Source organism: Bombus pyrosoma, linkage group LG6, assembly GCF_014825855.1.
Source record: "Bombus pyrosoma isolate SC7728 linkage group LG6, ASM1482585v1, whole genome shotgun sequence".
NCBI classification, from domain to species: domain Eukaryota; kingdom Metazoa; phylum Arthropoda; class Insecta; order Hymenoptera; family Apidae; genus Bombus; species Bombus pyrosoma.
This window is the reverse complement of record NC_057775.1, coordinates 15,366,558-15,386,449: the sequence shown is the minus strand read 5'-3', so window position 1 is coordinate 15,386,449 and position 19,892 is coordinate 15,366,558. Positions and strand designations below refer to the sequence as shown.

General features: G+C 36.6%; 1 protein-coding gene and 1 long non-coding RNA gene across 7 annotated transcripts in view; both read right to left on the bottom strand.

Moving 5' to 3' along the window:
• LOC122568329 (probable serine/threonine-protein kinase dyrk2) overlaps positions 1 to 19,892 on the bottom strand; it is a 270,663-nt gene that overhangs the window by 83,411 nt on the left and 167,360 nt on the right. For 5 of the 6 annotated variants that reach the window (XM_043727957.1, XM_043727955.1, XM_043727959.1 and 2 more), the window contains one exon: positions 19,568 to 19,618. The exons of the other annotated variant lie outside the window; for it this stretch is intronic. In XM_043727957.1, the coding sequence (XP_043583892.1) occupies positions 19,568 to 19,618 (51 nt within the window). The remainder of the gene's footprint in view (positions 1 to 19,567; positions 19,619 to 19,892) is intronic. 6 annotated transcript variants of the gene reach the window in all.
• LOC122568345 lies at positions 3,223 to 5,762 on the bottom strand. The gene is made up of 3 exons (XR_006317070.1): positions 4,922 to 5,762; positions 3,870 to 3,929; positions 3,223 to 3,447 (listed from the first exon to the last, which is right to left on the bottom strand). It is a non-coding gene; the product is annotated as an uncharacterized LOC122568345 (long non-coding RNA).

The following is a 19,892-nucleotide window of genomic DNA, read 5'->3' as shown; positions in this document are numbered from 1 at the left end:
CTATGATTCCACGAGAGGTATTTGGTGTACGAGATGCTTGCCACACTTTATGCTTCCACGAATTCGCATAAAATAGTAATGACTGAAATTTCATCATTATTAGTCGTGCAATGCTTGCGTGGTGTTGCTGTCGTTTATAGTGTTCCAATAGGGAAACAATCCGAAACCAACCCACAGCATTCTACAATTTCGTATTTAAATTCCATCGTGATTGTAACGAGATGATCCATTAGTAAATGCCACCATTATTTTCGTTAATTGCGTATAAATCACACAATTATTTCAAGATCGATAGAATTACCATTCAATGATGACTTTCTATTATTTTCATAATCCGTTACGCGAGAAAAATACTGAAATTGCGAAACATTATGTATCACTTGCTCGTAAGTATAATTTGTCGAATAATATTTTTCTATTGTGAAACTTCGAAGTTTCCCGTCAATGGTAAAGTTCAAGCAAATACGTGAATACTTATAATAGTCCTTTACAGCGTAATTTGCACATTTATGTCAATAAGAATACTTGTAGAATACTTGTAAATCGTATCGTTATTTCCTTTGATTATGCCATTGCTTCGAAGAGATTACGTCGCATAGCTGGGCAATTTATTGAAATGGGAGAACATAAATATAGAAATTAATGGTATCGGATATATCAATGGCAATATCATACAAGAAAAGAACGTGGAAGATCAAAGAGAATTCTACATATAACTAGTATCTCATTTCCTGCTAATCTATTCGATATGCGGTTCCAAGAAATTTAAAATCATTCCATTTAGTTCCATGTACTTTCTATTTACTTGCGTATATCTACAATTTATTTAAATCTCATTTACCTCTGTCCCTTCACTTTTACTAATATACCTCGCAAATTTCTCTCCAACAAATATGAAAAATATCAAAAAGCATCGTTTTCCAATTTTTGCTGATCTATTTACATTTCCACTTAAATCTCTTGGAACAACCATGCGCTGATTTTCTCGGAAAAGATGATGGCCAAAATGTTAGAGCATCCATACTTCTCGAGCACCGTGTTTCCCAAGGTAAAAGATAAATCCAGAGTCGAACAGACTCTAGAAACGATAAGGTCTTCCAAACGTGCAGATCTCGTCTTTTTTTTTAAGCCACGTAGTTGAAGCGTGTTCACTAGCACGCGTATTCTCGTAGGCAGTTTATCGGCTGAAGGAGCGCAGTTTAGAAATAGAAGTAGCCATCGATACGCGTAAGAAATTGTTCGAAGCGTAAAAACATCGGATGTAAAGGAACAGAAACGAGCCGTGCAAATGAAAGGCCCACGAGCACAGAGCGAAATGGAGCAAAGCAGGAGAACTCATCGGCCACGCTTCGTCACGGTGTCGTGCAACCGACTAACTAACAATGGGACATGGAAAAATACGCATTTTTGTTCCGTTTAGTAGTAACTCGACGATGTCCGACATGAAATACCATTTACTCAACGCAACGTTTACCATTCTACAGAATTTCTTCATTAGGGATGCGTGTTGATTTGTTTTACCTCTATATAATTAAAATTTTAATTTTATAATTAAATTTTCTTTTTTACTTCACGATTAGAAAAGAGGAATCTACTGCCACTGAATATCTTCGGAAAAATCCTTACGTACAAACGAAGCGAAATATATATTTCTAAAATGATAAGTAACAAAATTGTATAATTTTGCGAATAAAATATATATTTTTTAGTTATAGAAAACCTTCTTCACGTGTTAATTTTTTATTTCCGTTATAACTAGAATAATATCTCTCAGAAAAATATAAATTACAGAAAAATATAACTGTCGTTATTTCTATATTCAGTGGTAGGATCACAATAGCTATTATTATATCAAATGAATAAATCACACCGTTCTGAGCAAAAGAAAACCTTTTATTGCACATACATGGACTAGGGATAAAAGCAAAAGAACATCTTGAACCTATCGATTAAATCTATCGATTGTAACTAACGCATCTGCATATGGATAGCGAGCAAGAACTCACGTTGTCATTTTCAACGATAACTCGAACTTTCACTAATTTTCATTTCCAACGTATTTCCTATTTTTAATCACCGATAATTTAATCCGATGACAAATACAAGTAACTGTTTTCTCGCGAGCGATATTTTCTACACGCATGAAATGCCAACGTACCGTGCCTCGAATTTCTCAACTTTTCCCAATCAGAGTTCTAGACATGCAGTCTGACTTATTAGCAGCCGACATTTCTCAACAGATTCTTTTTCTCAGGAGCAACCAGCTGTTCCATTTTCCCCAAACAAGTCCTGCCATGGTCGAACAGTTAATATCCTCGTGGAATTCGCAACGTTCGCGACGTTTCGCAAATACGAAACAACGACGAAGACAGGATATTACAAATTTACTGACAACGGTCGGGTATCGATACTTCTCTTCTCTATTGTCCCAGTTTACGTAGAAGAACGAGTTCCATCGTTAATACGGTCGATAGCCTCGAGAAATTAGATTCCGCCAGCTTACTATATAAAGTTTCATAAATACGAGTCTGCTGCGAAATATAAAAGAAAACCGGATGTTGCAAAGCGCAACGTACGTCATATCGGCTCCCACAATGTAATACAATGTAATGTCAGGCGGATAATTGTCCTACGTTCCAGTCAAGATTCCCTGAAAATTGGCCAGCGAAGAACGAAGAAATACAGAGGAATCGCCGACAAGTCACCTTTCATTTTTCAATTCAGTCATTCATTGACACAGATTTAGCTTGTCAAGGCGAAGATGAGTTAACTCGTAGTTTAGAATCGTTTCTTCAATGGACGAGGTTAAGTAACTTGGAAGAAAAAGAAGTTGGTAATTATACTTGTATATAGAGGATTCATGTGTCGTACATTTTTCACTTTCGTTGCGGAAAAACCTACCTCTCACTAGATCTTTCAACTTTCTTTTATTTGCATTTCTCAAGGTGTCTTAATTGAGAATGTGATTAATATTGCTTATATTGGAACGATAATTACTTTCAATTGTATTCAGTTATTATATGCGAATTTTTCTGTTTATTAAATATAAATAATTACAATTTTTCAGCACTTGTTATCATTCGTACAATAATATATCCTGACTATATTTGGCTTACAAATAATTCTAACAAATCAACAATACCTTTTGTATTATATCCCATTCGTTTATATCCTTATCGATTATCCATCTCCTGGAAAAGTATCAAATCATCTCTACTAATTTATCATCATCTATATTCGGGTTTTCGAGTTGAAATGTTACCGACTGTTATTCAAAACATTCACAGCATTTGTATCTTAATATTCACAAGTCTCCTTTCGTTTAATCATCGTTATTATCAAATACGTACATAATTATATTCCAACACTGTACCATTGTCCGACTCTATTTATAACAATCCACTGCTATTTGCGAAGTCTATCTATACCTATTGTTCTTTATCTTTTCTGAAACAATAAGGAGCTATAATTAACCTTAATTTTTGCTTCCATAAGCAAAGAAGCATCCAATCAACACATTTCTAAACTATAAAAGGTAAATAAATTATGCAAGTGGAAAAGTTGCACGTTCCATCTTCCATATGTAATTTTTCATCCACGTGACTTTCGGAGAAAAATGTAAGTATCGCCAAGGCAGATAAGCGTTCGTGGACGCGATAGATAAGAATTGAAACGTAGGTAGCGGTTTCAAACGTCATCGGAATTTGTCAAGGAAATGCACAAGATCACGTATACTAGATTAGTAAGAAATGACTGGTTCGTTTGTTTGACGACTAGAACCCCATTGTGCATTAGTTGCACAAGTTAGAACCGGAGTAGGTCTAATGCAGTTTGACCATTAACGGTCGAACTTTGACGGCCGAACTTACCTGGCAGTTAAGTGGTTACACATTTCGGGGAGAGAGGAGTCGACCCTCGTGAAAATAAGTCTGTACAAAGGAAACATAAGATAATGGTAGGTTATTGTTTGGTGAAGTCGCGTAGGAATGTTTGTAAAGGAGAAATTGGAATTTTCTTGAATTATGATTTCTTATAAAAATTTGTTCTACCGCGAGAATGTGAAGAAAAAACGAACCTAAGTATGGAAAAGAGTAATTACTTATTGACTGTAATTCTAAGGGTATTTTGTCTATGAAAAAATGCCTTTATGTGCAGCAGTTTATTAAAAAAAAAAAAAAAAAAAACGGACATATCGAATTTCGCTGCTTGAATTTTGATATTGATAGTGAATTTAGAAATATAATTAATTCCAGCAGAGGTATAACGAGATATATACATGATTGCCAATTATCACATGGCTTATCGTAAAATGATGACTTTTAATTCAATTACTTTAACAATTATTACCTCGTTATTCTCATACTTACGAATATATATATATATAGAAAAAATACTCGCTACTTGTAGAGTGGTTTCAATTACACGCTAATTAGCTACAGGATCGGCAATTAAATTCTTTAATTTCATTCGCTGGTTAATTTGCAGTTTGTACAATATAACGTTGTTCAACTTAGTTAAATACTAGGATCATGGAAAATATGATATAAAATATTCATATAACGCGCTGTTAATAATTATGTGCCTGTTAAAGTTTCGTAAATTCGAAGCTGTTAAGAGTATAATTTCCAATAACTTTCAGTTATCCAAAATTCCTGAAAATTACCGTTAATAGCGTACATGCCATTATAACAGCTTAAATGGAGTTGCTAGTAGCCAATGGAACATTCGCTAAAAAAGTTTTAAAGCGCGTTTTTAGATTGTCTACTCTCTCTCTCTCTCTCTCTCGATCATTATTAACTTCAATAATACTATCCGTCGTTACTTCGCATATAACAATATATATCTGTGAATCTCAACTAATCACACAGTAAAGTCGTCACGTTTTACCGTGCACCGCGTCAAACGCTTACGTAACACGTACCGATAGTATTTACGCGGCTCTCTGACGATAATCCAGGCTTCTTGTTGACAAAACGTCTTTCATCCGCGACTATTTTATAGCACTATTACACAGTGACTCACATACCAAGGAAATCTCCGTCGGCGTGCGTGCGTAATACGCGGGTCTCGTTATGAATGAAAATACACGTCGTCATGACGACCAGGTGAGAGGAGTCCGCGTACTTCAGGAAGTTCCGCTTTTATGAATGAACCAACCGTGAATACATGCACATAAACATATACGCGCACGTTTACGCGTGCGTCCATACGGTATACTCGTGTTGGAGCGTCGGCGGGTCCCGTTGGCACGTGTTGAAGAACGTTTGCCGCGTGAACGCGAACGCTTCTTTCACCAAAGGGAGATTGAACGTCGTGCAACGACCGTAGGGGACGGTCAAAGTTCGCGCGATCATACTCCTGCACACATACGCAATTGCAACTGTCTTCTTTGTTCATGGGATAGACGACACGTGATGATGTCGCGTGAGAACGGGTTATGTGATGTGTGATATACATATAGAAGAGTTTGCGTATAGTTGAATGGTAGTTAAAACCAAACAGACATTTTAGTTCTTATGAGTTATGCAGCATAGTTCTAGGGTACTGAATTAGTGCGTAATGTACATATACGATTCTTTACAGGTAGTAAATTTAATATACATGTGCGCATCGCGTTTCAGAATTATAAAACCAGTTACTGAGGCAAGGAAAGGAGCATGACACGTCATTAAGTGAAATCATATTGAGAAACGATTTATCCTCTTGTTTCCTAAAAAGGATGGATTATATTCGTAGAAAAAAGAAAGGTATTTATTCTTTGAAAATCGAATTGAGACTCTGATAGAATAAAATTGTTAGAATACTTCGTATAAGTTCAATTGCCCAATTTTTAGACCTCCGATATTATACCTTGTACGAATATATGTAGAAATATAATATATGGAGGAAGAATATTCTTCCAATTATTCGATATAATAATTGCTCAATTATAACAATCAAATTATCGCAATTTATGAGGAAGTATTTTAATTGATGAGATTATATTATTACGAATCTCTCCGTACAGTATCTTTCTACATTATACGCGGACATGTATGTATAAATTTCTCTTTTTAATCGAGAGAATGATCGGACTAATTCAACGTAAAAATATCCTAGCAAGTATTAATAAGTCCACGGTGACCTTTCTATAGTCGACACGAGCTGCCATTGAAAAAGACGTCAGAATGTAAAGGACGAACCTGTAAGTCTAAAAGGTCTCCGAGGTATTAAATAATAGCATTAGGGAAAAGATATGAAACGGGCGTCGCGTCGTTTGCAAGAAGTTCGTTCTCGTTTCGCTGTAATTTTTCGAAGGTCTCGCTAGAGGGATTTTCTCTTGGAACTTGAACTTTCAAAGAAGCACAGCATGCTTTCCACCGTTTTATTAGCGTTTAATTTAACCTTGAGATATTTTATCATACAACATGGTATAGCACCAGTGGAATTCCGCTATGATTTATCGACCACTGAGTCGCATCCTCATAGTATGTAATAAACTATAAAACGTTCTAAACATGTACAGTTGCTTTAAATAATCTATGGACTAAGAAGTAATGCGCCAACACGTCCATTTGAATCAGCGATGATTCAAGCTGAGTGAAACGTGCCAATTCATCGATATGATTAGATCCGTTCAGCGGATAATTTATCTATACAGATAGTTCTTTTGTATGTCAGGTGATAGATTAACAATTAGGTATGAGATGTAAGTGTTGTCTGTGATAATAGCAGCGCTGCTGGGCTGTAGGTGACGCTGCTGGAATACTGCTGTATTTTCCTCCTAATCGTGGAAGAAAAATCGGACTTCGCTGGGAATCGAACCCGGGTTCCGAACGTTCGTAACCTAATGCGCTAACCACTGCGCTGCCGTCGCCCGTTGTTAGTTAGTGTCGAAATGGCGGTATTTGTGCTGACGCCACAGTACCCCCCCCCCCTTTACCAGTGATAACGTTCTCCTCTGTTTTGTGTTGTGCCTATGGTCGTACGACTCATTCGTTGTTTCCGTGTGCGTTTGTGAGAGAGTTCGACGTCTGCGGATTTGTCGTTTTGCTACGGGATAAAGCGTCGACCGCTTGTTGTCAAACCCGTGCAGATGTTGCGCGAAATCTTCGATGTGGCGGTGGATACCTGTCGATACGGTGCGGGGCGTTCCGCGTACGGTCGTAGGCCTCTGTTCCATTTTTTCAGTAATGACGTGCTGGTGGTGATACCCATGAACTCTGCGATGGCCACATCACTCCTGGCTTGGTCATCGTCTCGTATCTAGTCACCTGCTTTGTGCGTCGATCGGAGTCGGCGTCGAGGTTTGCTGAAGATGGAAGGGCCGTTCCATGTTCGTCGTAGCGGTAGTAGGTCCAGATTACCACAGGTTTAGATTCTTGATGATGGAAGTCTCGGTAGCGCTATCACGTCACACCTCTTTTGTTGCTGTAGATCACGTAGGGGTCACCAGTTTGAGCTGTAAGTGTTGTCCGTGATAATAGCAGCTGCTGAGCTGTAGGTGACGCTGCTGGGGTACCGCTGTATTTTCCTCCTATTTAAGAATCGCGGAAGAAAAATCGGAGACTTCGGTCGCCGGGAATCGAACCCGGGTTCCGAACGTTCGTAACCTAAGGCGTTAACCACTGCACTGCCGTCGTCCGTTGTTAGTTAGTGTCGAAATGGCGGTGTTTGTGCTGTCGAGTGCCGCCACGGGTAGATAAGAAAGCTTGGATAATTAAAATATACAGTCGTTCAATCCTTTGGTGGTATGATATATTTGGGAGTACACAGAGAATATAATTATCTTTTGAATATGACTATCGTGTGATTTAGATGTGGATAGGATATTCGTAAAATATACCGAGATAATTTCTTAGAATAAAAAATTACCAATCTATAAAAATGACCAAATTATTGATTTTTAGTATTAGAAAATATCAAGGAATATTTAGATGCTTAGAGATCTTTTCAACTTCATATAATTCCTGATTTTTTGAGATGTGCATAAAATTCAGTAATCTTGTGAAAACACTACACGAACACTATATGAAAAGCGAACGGTATATTCTCCTGTCTGCTGCAATATTCTTTGATAAAATTATTGAAGAGGTCAGTTTCTAATTTCTACCACTACGTTGCTCCCATCAGAACCAGCCACCTCGAAACCTCCTCAAAGATACACAAGAATATCGAACCTGTATAAAAATACACTGCTCGTATGTGAATCACGGTTTATGTTTGATAAGCAAGATTACAGAGTCGATTACTTGGCGACCAGGTGGAGATACGACTGTATGCAAATGACGCTAAGAACCTAAGCGAGAAACGAAAGTCTCGTTTTATCGTATCGGAGAATAGTCGCCACGAAGCAGGCGTTTATGGACTTTGTGAGTACCTACTCTCCTATCCGTGTGAATCTCGGATCGTTGCATCTTGTAAGTAAACATGTTTAGCGCCCACTCGAGAACCTCGCCGTGGTTCTCAAACCCGAATCACTTGCCTCAACTTGGTTATTTTTGAATGTGTGTCCCTGCGACCACCAGGGACGCGTGATCCTTTGGCATTGTTATCGTGGTTGCCGATAAGCGGAACCGATAGCGAATCTGTTGTACCGTATCGAGAGATATGTATCGCTCGGGTCAGTCTACTTTCTGCGACCAATAGTCTCAACTACTTCCGGTTGCATTGCGAGTCGTAAATTGAACTGATATTATTCATGGCTGGGTTTGAGTTTCATTTGAAAAATATTTATTATGAGATTAATAAACATGTTCGAGGAGGATGGAGTTCAGTGACGATGTCGATGCATTTCTCCACATTATCTTTTCGTTAAATATTTCTCAACAATTTTTACGCGTGCTCTACTTATTCCTTTAAGGAAAATCAAGTAAAAAATATTTTTTTCAATTATTTTCGCCACGAAAGGTAGGAATCGTAGGAGTTCTCTCACATGCAATGCGTTAATATGTTGTTTCTTCTTTTTGCAAATTCTATTTATGCTTTAAGTTAAATAGGTATCTTGGAAAAAGAATACGAAGAAGGAGTTGAAATTGGAAAAAGAAGGAGACGAGAGAAACGCCGTAACATTTATGGATAATAGACTTCACGAGTTAACGTCTAATGCGGCAAAATTCTCATTTACGAGCGATTAATATTGCATCCACGCACTACGCCCACGTGTATTAGATTTGCGAATCTTCAGAGCCCACGCCTGGCATTGTATCATAATACAACGATTCAGAGACCTTGTCTACTGCACGCGAGAGATTCTCGTGATTCATCGATACCTCGAGAACTGCCTTCTATTCGTTTCTTCACCCTCCAACGACTCCAGACTGGTTCAATTCTGATTCCCAGACGAACTTTCTTTCGATTATTTCCTTTGCTCGTGCAAAGCACAAGCCTCTTAGTTTCTACAAAATTAAATAATTTCATAGTATATGTAAATCGATATCTATATAAAACTTTAATTTCAAGCGTATTCAAAAAAGACGAAACCAGGCAAAAATAATAAAATTTACTTACATTATAATTTAAATAACTTCCGAATTATACCGAATCTTTGAAACATATGAAACAGAACGAAACTATGGCGAGACGATGAAACGAAATGGGTAAATTTTGTCGTGGAAAGATTGATAACCGAAGATGTGAATTATTTCTAACGGGGTATCCAAGGGAGATATTTTTGTCTCTGGTGCATCAGCTTGAACTTGTAAATTCCATTAACGTCAAGGTTCTGAAAGCCCGGTGGGACACGCGTCCAATCAACGCGAATTCGCAGCTAACTAGCGAATTTATATGAACGAGTAGCTGTGCAATTTGCTATTAACGATCTCCCGTAATCTCGCATTCGCTACAATTACTGATTCACGAACGTCACAAAATTTCCAATCAAATAACTCTTCGAATATTAAAATGTTTAATTGCGATCGATACATTTAAAGCCGTAAATATACGTTCAAGTTTCGCCCTTTAAAGGATTCAATTTAGAGTTTAACATGCAGTTCGAAATATTATCCATTAAACTTTCGTCGGAGAAAGGTGACAGATTTTGAAATGACGAGGAAAATTTCGTTCCAACGTGGAGTGGAAAACAAAGTTTCCGACAACGATACGAATCGACAGCAAGATAACGTATGGCTCCGTAAAAACGATGGAAATAGTTTTTCTCGTTGCAAGCCGTGACTCTGGCCGCATACTTTCCAACATCGTGATATTTATCGTCGTGGCGCGAGCTTTCAAACAACACACTACTCCTACCTGGTCGAGTTGTTAACGTCAAGCTGGTAATTTCTGATCTAGGCCAGCGATGACGTCGCCAGAGGTCGTTGCAAAATATCAAAATTCATATTATCAAACTATCCAATCAATGGCTGAAGATCAACTCCAACTTTTAAATGTCATTTCGAAACTTCACATGTTACACACGCTTTTACTGGATTATACGCCAGCAGATATTGAATTTTTCAGCAAAGTATTCAAGTTTTTGATTAATCGGTATAGCAATAATTTGGATCCATACCGACGCTATTAAACGTTGCGAAGAACTAACAAATTTTATATTCCATAATTTTTATATCGACGATCGAAAATCAATCTTAATTCTCTTCAAACGTCGCCGCAAAATGGCTTTCCGTAATTTGGCTGTAGCAGTCGTAATTAACAATTAGACTTGGAATTGTATTTATAGGAAAAATGCATTTACAGGAATTTCGAAAGTACAGAATTCCACAGAATACGTATAATGTGAAAATATATACAAAATATTCACAGTACAGCGCTCCCTGTAACACTCGGGCAGATGAAACGATTTTCCACCAGAGATTTTACATTTTCAATTATATTATTTATTATTTTTATGATTATATTGCTATATATTATACTATTACAATCATCTTCGAGTTCCGAAAAATATGAATTTGCATAAAAATTCGCAGTCTACTAACGATATATTTACCTATTAGAAAAGATCTACCTTATATATATTAAAGTTCATATATTAAAATGTATTAAAGTTATATATTAAAGTCCATGTATTAAAAGTGACTAAACTTTGATACAACAAATCTATTTTACGCTAAAAGTGGACGAAAACATACGCCAATTCCACTTAGGATCGCAAAGCGTTAAACTTCATCGCAAAAATCCAAATTTCCAACATCCGCTGCACCTAAGTCCCTAATCAAGGACCATCATCTGCCCATTCATCACTTTAAACATCGCTCGTTAGACGTCTTTGCCAAATTAGGCGGCGACGTTCTTCCTGTTCGACCGCTAATTAATTCGCGGGACGGGCATGCGACGACCCATTTCAGTGAACCAAACGGTTCCGCTTTAGCGGTGGTTCTGTCGAACCTCTCGAGCCTCTCGAACAATCACGACCCGCCAGAGAAAGTTACAGGACACGAGTGTTAATTAATAGGTTGACACCGGGAATAATTGACATGGAATCAAACCGGCACACCTTCTTTTCACACGATCGATCGCCGTCTCGTTGCTATAGCCAAATGGGCGATGGAGCACCCGAGAAATCGTAAAGCATCGAACAGCAATTATATATCAAGAAACGAAAGAGGTTCTCGATAGAGGTATTAACGAGATTGCAGTTAGGTTGCCTTAGGTTTCAGGAAATTGAATAGGATCGAATAGAAATTTGAATATGCGTGTATCGAAAGGCGATTAGATTCGATTCAGATTTCACTTTGCCGGATTTATTAAACGTTCTTACTATCGCAATGTTGGTTTGGTTTCTTCGAGTCGGAGTAGAAAGCAGCGTTTAGCTGTACAGCGAATTAGCGGCGGTTTAGGGAGACGTTGGTAATTACGGTATAATTGTTGAACAAAATGAAATCGTGATTTGGATTCGAGCGAGAAAAGCCTCCTTCGACATGGAAATATTTTGTATGACGAGCGATGTAGCGAGTCACCATCATATAAACACGAATTTGCATAAATATCCGCAATGTGGTTATCACGTACGATTTATTATGGACAATGAATATTTTTAAATACACATATTGCTAATTAAATTGTTTTTTAAAATTTAAATTATTCAAGAAACGACTGACGTCGTTCGAATAATTAAAAATAGTATGCATATGCGTATGATTATTTTGCAAATCGACGTCTTTTTATTTATCGACAACTGTAAGAAACGCGATCTTCGATATCCTTGCGTTGCTACTGTCACTTTCCTCGTTGCTTCTTCAAATCGTAAACATTTGTATTCGCTACCGTTCGATAGGCGTGAGAATAAGTGAGGGAATGCATCAGCTTGGCAAAGATACTGTCAGCGTCGCGTCGATGCCTTAATCAGACACGCTTATTATTGCGCTCTAAAAACAACCGATTAAACACGGAGTTCCGCTGGCACTAACTCACCGTGTCAGTTATTTACAAACGATATCGATCGCGGATAAAACCGTGATTTCGATTGGTAACAGTCTCCTTTTACAGGCAACTGCAATAGCGATTGCTACGATTCTCGGCACATCCTGTTTTATATTTATTCCTTGAAGTATGTCAAACAACGGTTAGAATGTTATGTACACCTGTTATTGATTTTCTGAAAGGTATGTAAATCGAAAAAACGTGATGAAAATGAAAGTTCAATATCTCGACGATATATCTAAGAACAAGATTATATCTTCGAAGACTCATTGGAATTCGAATTTTTTAATTTTCGCATTTGCAATGTGTTCAAAGCATTTATTTTGTGTCTAATATTGATCAATGTGTTCAAAGAAATAAAGGTCTCTGAACCTTCTAGTAAATTTTGTTTTAACTAGTTTTTGGAAATGTAAGTTTGTAAATTTGCGTTGTTCGTTGAAAAAAGTAAAGTACATGTAAACATGCAGAAACACGCGAACGCCGCATTAGAGTTCGTCGTTTTAAATTAATTATGTAAGTAGTGGAAGCAGCATACGACTACTACACATCGGATATAGAATATCTTTAATCAATACACATTTGCTAATTACACAACGTAATATTAATGATTCGTTTGCGATCATTTATTACATATAGGAGCATTGAGTTTGTAAGTTGATGAGACAAACGATATATGAGATTATTCTTTAAAAAAAATTAAGTAGCCACTGTGTAGGTTATCAGTTACATTAAACATTCACGGGAAATAAATAGCTCCGTTGATAGCAAAAATAAGTTACAAAAATAAACACGATGTGCTACGTTTAATATTGTAACGAAATATTTAAGATGGTTGTGAACTATGTAGGATTCATAAATCGCACAAGATCACTGCGAGAAATATCGTGACTCTGAAACCATCGACTTTAAAATAGAACGGAATCCTCTGAATTTTAATATCCGCATTCTTTAAGAAAAGTATTATCACATAATACCACGTAAATGAAAATACTAAATCGCGAGAATGTTTCGTTTACATCGACAATTTCCATAAAAAAATCCAGACATGCTTTCATGCTGTATGCTTGTAATTATGTCGTTATCGTCTTAACGACGTATTGTAGAACGATTGCACTGTAAAATCCAATTTCTAAGCGAACTTTATGTTCACAATGAACTTGTATGCTTCCCTGAATTTCATTAATACAGTAACGAATAATAACTAACTTTCGTTTATATTCAAGCGTCCTTAAATTCTTATGACACGATATTGACAAATATCTTTCTTATCTTTAAAGTAATCATGAACTTTTGCAATATAATCTTCATGGACCAGCATAACTTTCAATATAACTTACATTTTTCAAGACCTCGACGATCTTCTTTAAGCTTTAAATGACCTCGATCTTTTACCCCAAAATTTCGATGACCTCGATGACCTTCAACCGTTCTGATTCCTTTCTGGCGTGACCCGGCCATCTTCTTTTAATCTTTGAATGACCTTGTCCTAAATTTGTCATGACCTCGATAATCTGCAAATGTCCTCGATTTCCTATGATAAGACCATAATCGATCTCATAACCGCAATCTTTAATCACACAACTCGTTATTGACCTCTCATCAATGATCAATCGATTTCCTCGTAAACTTTAAGTAACTTTGACTTCTCGTGACAAGACACCCATGGCCACTATATTTGCCGCATCAAACAATACTTGATGCATCAACTATACTGTACGAGTAAATAGAGCTTCGTTTATCCGAAGTCTATTTATAGGGAAGACATTTTATAATAATTAGTACCACGGTAATTTTGCCGATTGCGTCCGTGATCGTGATTTCTTATTAGTTTTATTCTATAGTAGTTTCACTCTATCGTAGGTAGAAAATTCAATTAAATGAACCCTATCGATGAACCAAACTAAGATAGATACATAAGATTGAATAAAATTTCGATCAGATCTCTTAAACAATTTTATTCGAAATCACCGTTCAATCAAATTTCCGATAATTATTTTCGTAGCCCGAATTTTACATCGTACAACGCGAGGAAGATTTTCCATTAAACATAACAACTCATCGCAACGCCATATAAAATTGAGTAAAATTTTTAATCAAACTACCTACACACATTACCTCTAAATTATGGTAATTACCTCTATAAATTAAATTATACTGGTTATTATATGTCGATTATACGAGTGAAACGCGCGAAAGATATTTCGTTAAGCGCAATGACACGAGCCAAGCTCAGCTAAAATTGAATAAAACTGAATAAAATTTTAACGAAACTTTCTACGTACTTTTCCTCTAAATTACGCTAAATTACACAAACTATAAACCGAATAGATTACACACTGTGAAACGTGCGGAAGATTCTTCCGTTAAGTGGCGAGTTTGGCTACGAACCAAAGGAAAACACGATTGGTATCGGCTACCTGGTTTTATCTTTCGCATATTTCGAGCGTAGACAAGGAAACCACCGACAGGAAACGAAGATAAGCGTGTGACAGAATTTATCGTAACTGTAAAAACAGGAAGTGTCCTTCGCTAAAAAGCGACGTATTCTCCGTTGGAAAATCTTGAAACGCCTTTATCACGACGATCCACAGCGCGACATGCAATGCAGTAAAATCGAAATAATCATTGTTCGATTTTGATCTTATTATCCGGTGATATTATAAGTCTATAAACAAGTAATATAAATGTAAAGAATAATTTCCTCAAAAATCGATAGAGGATTGCGTGAAAACCTCATCACTTGAAAATTAGCTCGCTCATCCATTATACATTCTTGTTTGCCAAATCTTGTTAAAGAGTGTTACACATTGAATATAGAGAATCTGGACAAAGATATGTATAAATTTAATTTCCAATTTAAAAATTTCGTTCTTTCTTTAAAGTGTAATAAAAAAAAGCGTTTCAAAATATCCTGTAATTTTGTTTGTTTTATTTCAAGAAGGTATTGTATCACATTGTTGTGTAACTTTTTCTTGTTACAAACTATTATACTGAATATTGCTTATTTCTTTAGCGAAATCTATTCGTAATCGTAACTTGATCGAAGAGTGTATTTCTAACTACACTTGTTCAAAGAAAATCTTAAAAGTTACACAAAAACTCTGTTCTTTGCTAAATTCTGCCACAGTATCTGACGAAATCGAAGGGGGAGTAAATGATTTCTGCATGACACTTATGAAGATATGGCAAGATTGTTTCTGGCATCTGTAGTATTTATTTAAAAGTAACCGTGTGTGTGGTTAGATAAACAAATAAAATATCAAGACATTTAAACTGAGCCAGGCAACATGGAAAATACTAATAAAGATTTGATAAACCGATTTTCACTCGCGTCGGATCCCCTGATATCAAGTTTCAGGGAAATTTCACACTGTATGCATTTTTTATCTTTGGTCTGAATTCTCATTCAAATGCCGCACTGTGGAACATGAGAACGTGCAAACGTGCTTGCAAACGTGCGGATGTTGCCTGCGAATGCGCGGACGTTGCCTGCAAACGTGCGACATTGCCTGTGAACGTTTTGACGTTGCCTGCGAACGTGCGACGTTGTCTGTGAACGTTTTGACGTTGCCTGCGAACGTGCGACGTTGCCTGTGAACGTTTTGACGTTGCCTGCGAATGTGCGACGTTGTCTGCGAACGTGCGACGTTGCCTGTGAACGTTTTGACGTTGCCTGCGAATGCGCGGACGTTGCCTGCGAATGCGCGGACGTTGCCTGCGAACGTGCGACGTTGCCTGCGAACGTGCGACGTTGCCTGCGAACATGCGACGTTGCCTGTGAACGTGCGACGTTGCCTGCAAACGTGCAACGTTGCCTGCGAACGTGCGACGTTGTCTAGGTACTTGGCCCGCGAATTTTGATTTTTGTCTCGAATTCTCATACAAATACCGCACTGTGCGGTCGCTTGAAACTCTGAGAAACTTTCAACTCGATTATTTTCGCGTTACTGTAGTTGGTTTATCGATACCGATGATTTATGCAAGGAATGGTCTTGCTGCCAATAGTCTTGAATTAATTATCGATGCAAGTTTCACAAGGAGAACTTTGACAAAGGTGCCCAAGGGTTCGATTCATTTCCATTCCTTTGCGAATACGATTATTGTAAGATAATAAAATGCTTTCACATGGAAATCAGGCAGATGCATATTTCTAACTGGAGACATTAAGCTTCTGTGAATGTGAAAAAATATATATAAATGGACCGAGCTGATTATCGACAAAGTCCGAAGTGATGCAAATTATCATTATCTTTATCATTTCTCGTCGTGCCATTCTATGTTTCCGTCGTAGTAACATAAAAATTATTAATACGGTTGACTATTCGAACTTATTAAGACATATGTTGTTCGAATAGTTGAATAATCTCGTTTCTATGTGAAAGCAGATGATTTATTTTAAACTACTACATAAATATTAATATCAAAGAAGAGTAAAAACCCTCGAATAAAAACGAGCCATCCTCAAAGTTTCCTGTAATTGACATTCTGATAAACCAATCGTTCCGTTAATCACTCTGTTCTAATATAAAAATTACAAATAAAAACGTGAAACTATATTATTCTAGTATCTATAATTTTTTCTCTTATTCCCCATTAAATTCACATCCTTTCCCACCAAAAAATAAATTTTCTTTTTTGATACTTACAGCACACGACATTTCAATTTCTCGATCTGTTGAACCTTATACATTTTTGCCTTCCTTCTTTTACCTCTCTTTTATCTCTACACATTTATATCCCTCGCGTTCATCTCGCTCGCATATAGAATGAAAGAATATCTTTATACCATTACCAAACCCTTTCTTTTCACGTATCTTGGGTCACCCATATATTAGCACAAGTCGTGTCAAAAATAGACCAGCAGAAAACGAACGGTTGTCCCAATAAAACAAATCGAAGCTCGTCTTTCGTGGAAAGACATTCAGAGGCACTTGAAGGGGACGAGGTTCAAGGAATCGAATCATTTAGTTTCGCGGGCAGAGTATCAAGGATCCAGTTACTTGCACGATCACGGCCGTCTCTGTGTACTCACAATCCCACGGGCGAAATTGACCGTGAACTTTTCTGACCCAGTTGCTTACATAATTGATTCGTCTTCGTTAGCGCGACTCTCGTTCCGCCGCCGGAGTAATGCAACGAAATTACGTGACTGCCATAAACACGAGCCGTGATCTACGGCAAGTTACGCGAGACGATTTTAAAATTCACCCAAGCCCATTCGAGTTCAATCGGACAATCGTTCGAGATGCACTTCTTCGTCTGCTCGATCATTTAAAAGCGAATGACTCGGTCGAGAGAACGATTTACGTTCGGAAGGTGCATTTCCCAGGAGAGCAGCCAAGCGAACTTCTTTTCGGTTTATCTTCTATTTTTTGACAATGACACTTTTCCTCTTTTCTCCTTCTTTTATTTTCTCTTCGCGACTTTCTTTATTTAAGTAGTTGGCGCGTGATCAGAATTTTCCTCGAAAATGGGAGAAATTTAATCTTCTATATTGCCATCTGACTTTAAGTTATAAATACAGGTATATACTTGGACTATGTATACAGGACTATAATTCCTAAATTTTATTCTATTTGCTGTAGATCTGGATAATTAAATTTGTTGATCTTTTTACTAGCGTTATAGCGAAATCAAACGACCTCTCCCGTTATAACGATTATTAGTTTCTAGATTACGGATTAAAGCGACAAATTGTATCAAATTACACGTAATCTCTACATAATCTTTCTCTCTCATAAATAAACATAAAAATTCCTGTTACAGATTGTTAATCTAATCTGATCTAATTAAATTTCATTTAATTGTCCCATCATTTCATATTTTTCTAGGAATATAATAAAATATAAAGTCAGTAAGATATAAGAAGTATTGTTAAATTACTTCAGAACGTCAATCTTAATCTATTCAAACTGAAATAGAAGAAAAAGAAAAATTGAAATAAAGAAAACAACGACAGGGAAATTATCGGAAGGGTTCATCAGACCGCGTAACTACTCGAAATACTCGTTTCTCTTCCACAAGTGAAACGATACCAATTCTGTTCACCTCATTACATCGTAACATATTCAATAAAACGAAACGCATAATTTAAATTGTTCTCTGTTCTCTGATTGAAACGTTACCCCTTCCAATTCCCCTTAACGTCTCTCTCAAAAATTAACTACTATCAATGAAACCTATCTACTGCGTGTCTGTAGTTTACTGTTAAAAAAAAAAAAGAAAAAAGAAAAAAAGGAAAAGTAAGTAGAAGGGAGAAACGACGTAATTAATCCAGCAACGTATTCCTATTTATATTCAATTTCACCCTGTACAATACGAACACGATGTTTCGATAAACGTTTCGTAGCATCCGTGAACGGATACGTGTCGAACGAACACGAAGGTATTATTAAAAAGCCCTTCCTGTCCCATGTAACGCAACATGCATGATAATCAAACAGGCTTGTATCGACATTTTCCTACGTAGGTGGAACACATTGTGTACGTACGTGTATGTCAGCGGAAAGATAGTGGTTCTCAAATATACAAGACACTCGAGATCTTTGAAAACTATTTTGCATGGAAACACAACGAGCGAAGAAATTCCATTCGGTGAAATATTTTGATTATAATTTATCGATGTTAGACTCGTATTCTTTTTGCTATAGTATGTCGATGTAATATGTAAAGTATTTGGAAACAAGTCATAATCTATTTAACCGTTATTGTTTAATTAGATATTATATAACGTTATTACAGAATTACGTATATAGATGTACGTAATTGTATTTGTAATTGATCTTCGATGAGAATTTTGGCTGATGCGATGGAATTATCGAGAAATTAATATCTTGATAATTTCAACCAGACAAAGTAAAATTTTTAGTTATTCTAAAAAGCGTTTAAAAAGTCTTGATATTTTTATCAATTCATCGATGCTTCCGAAATCATAGAAGAAGAAAATAATGATTAAAGAGATTATTCTCTTGAAATCTAGAATTACACAGAGATAAGGAATCGATGGATCAAATTATTAAAAATTACAATTATTAAATTATTAAAAAATACAATTAAAGATTGTAATATAGATTTTGTAATTGTTGGACGATTTGAATTGATTAAATAAATTAAACAAAATGGCAGATTCTTTTTCTCCAAATTCTATAATATGGAGGTAGAATGATAAAGTTAAGTTATGTCACTATAGTTTCAACTCAAGTTAACTCACCCTCCCTGTCTCTTGGTAGAGAGATGCACGTTCTTTGGAGCGCCTACTCACCTGAAACAAAGAGAATAAAACCATTAATCGATTGATCAATTGCTCTATTGTGAATTAAATAATTTCGTAACAGCATGATCATTAGCTGCATGTAAATATAACTTTTGCGTAATGTTAGAAGCATTCGTGAGAATTAAAATATAGTACAGTAAAAAGAGTGATATAATAAGAAAAAGAAAAAAACGAATTTCAGCTACGTAATAAAAGAGCGAAAAGTTACGAAGTACATTTGTCACGTGGAATGAAATTTATTACCGAGTGACATTCTATGTAG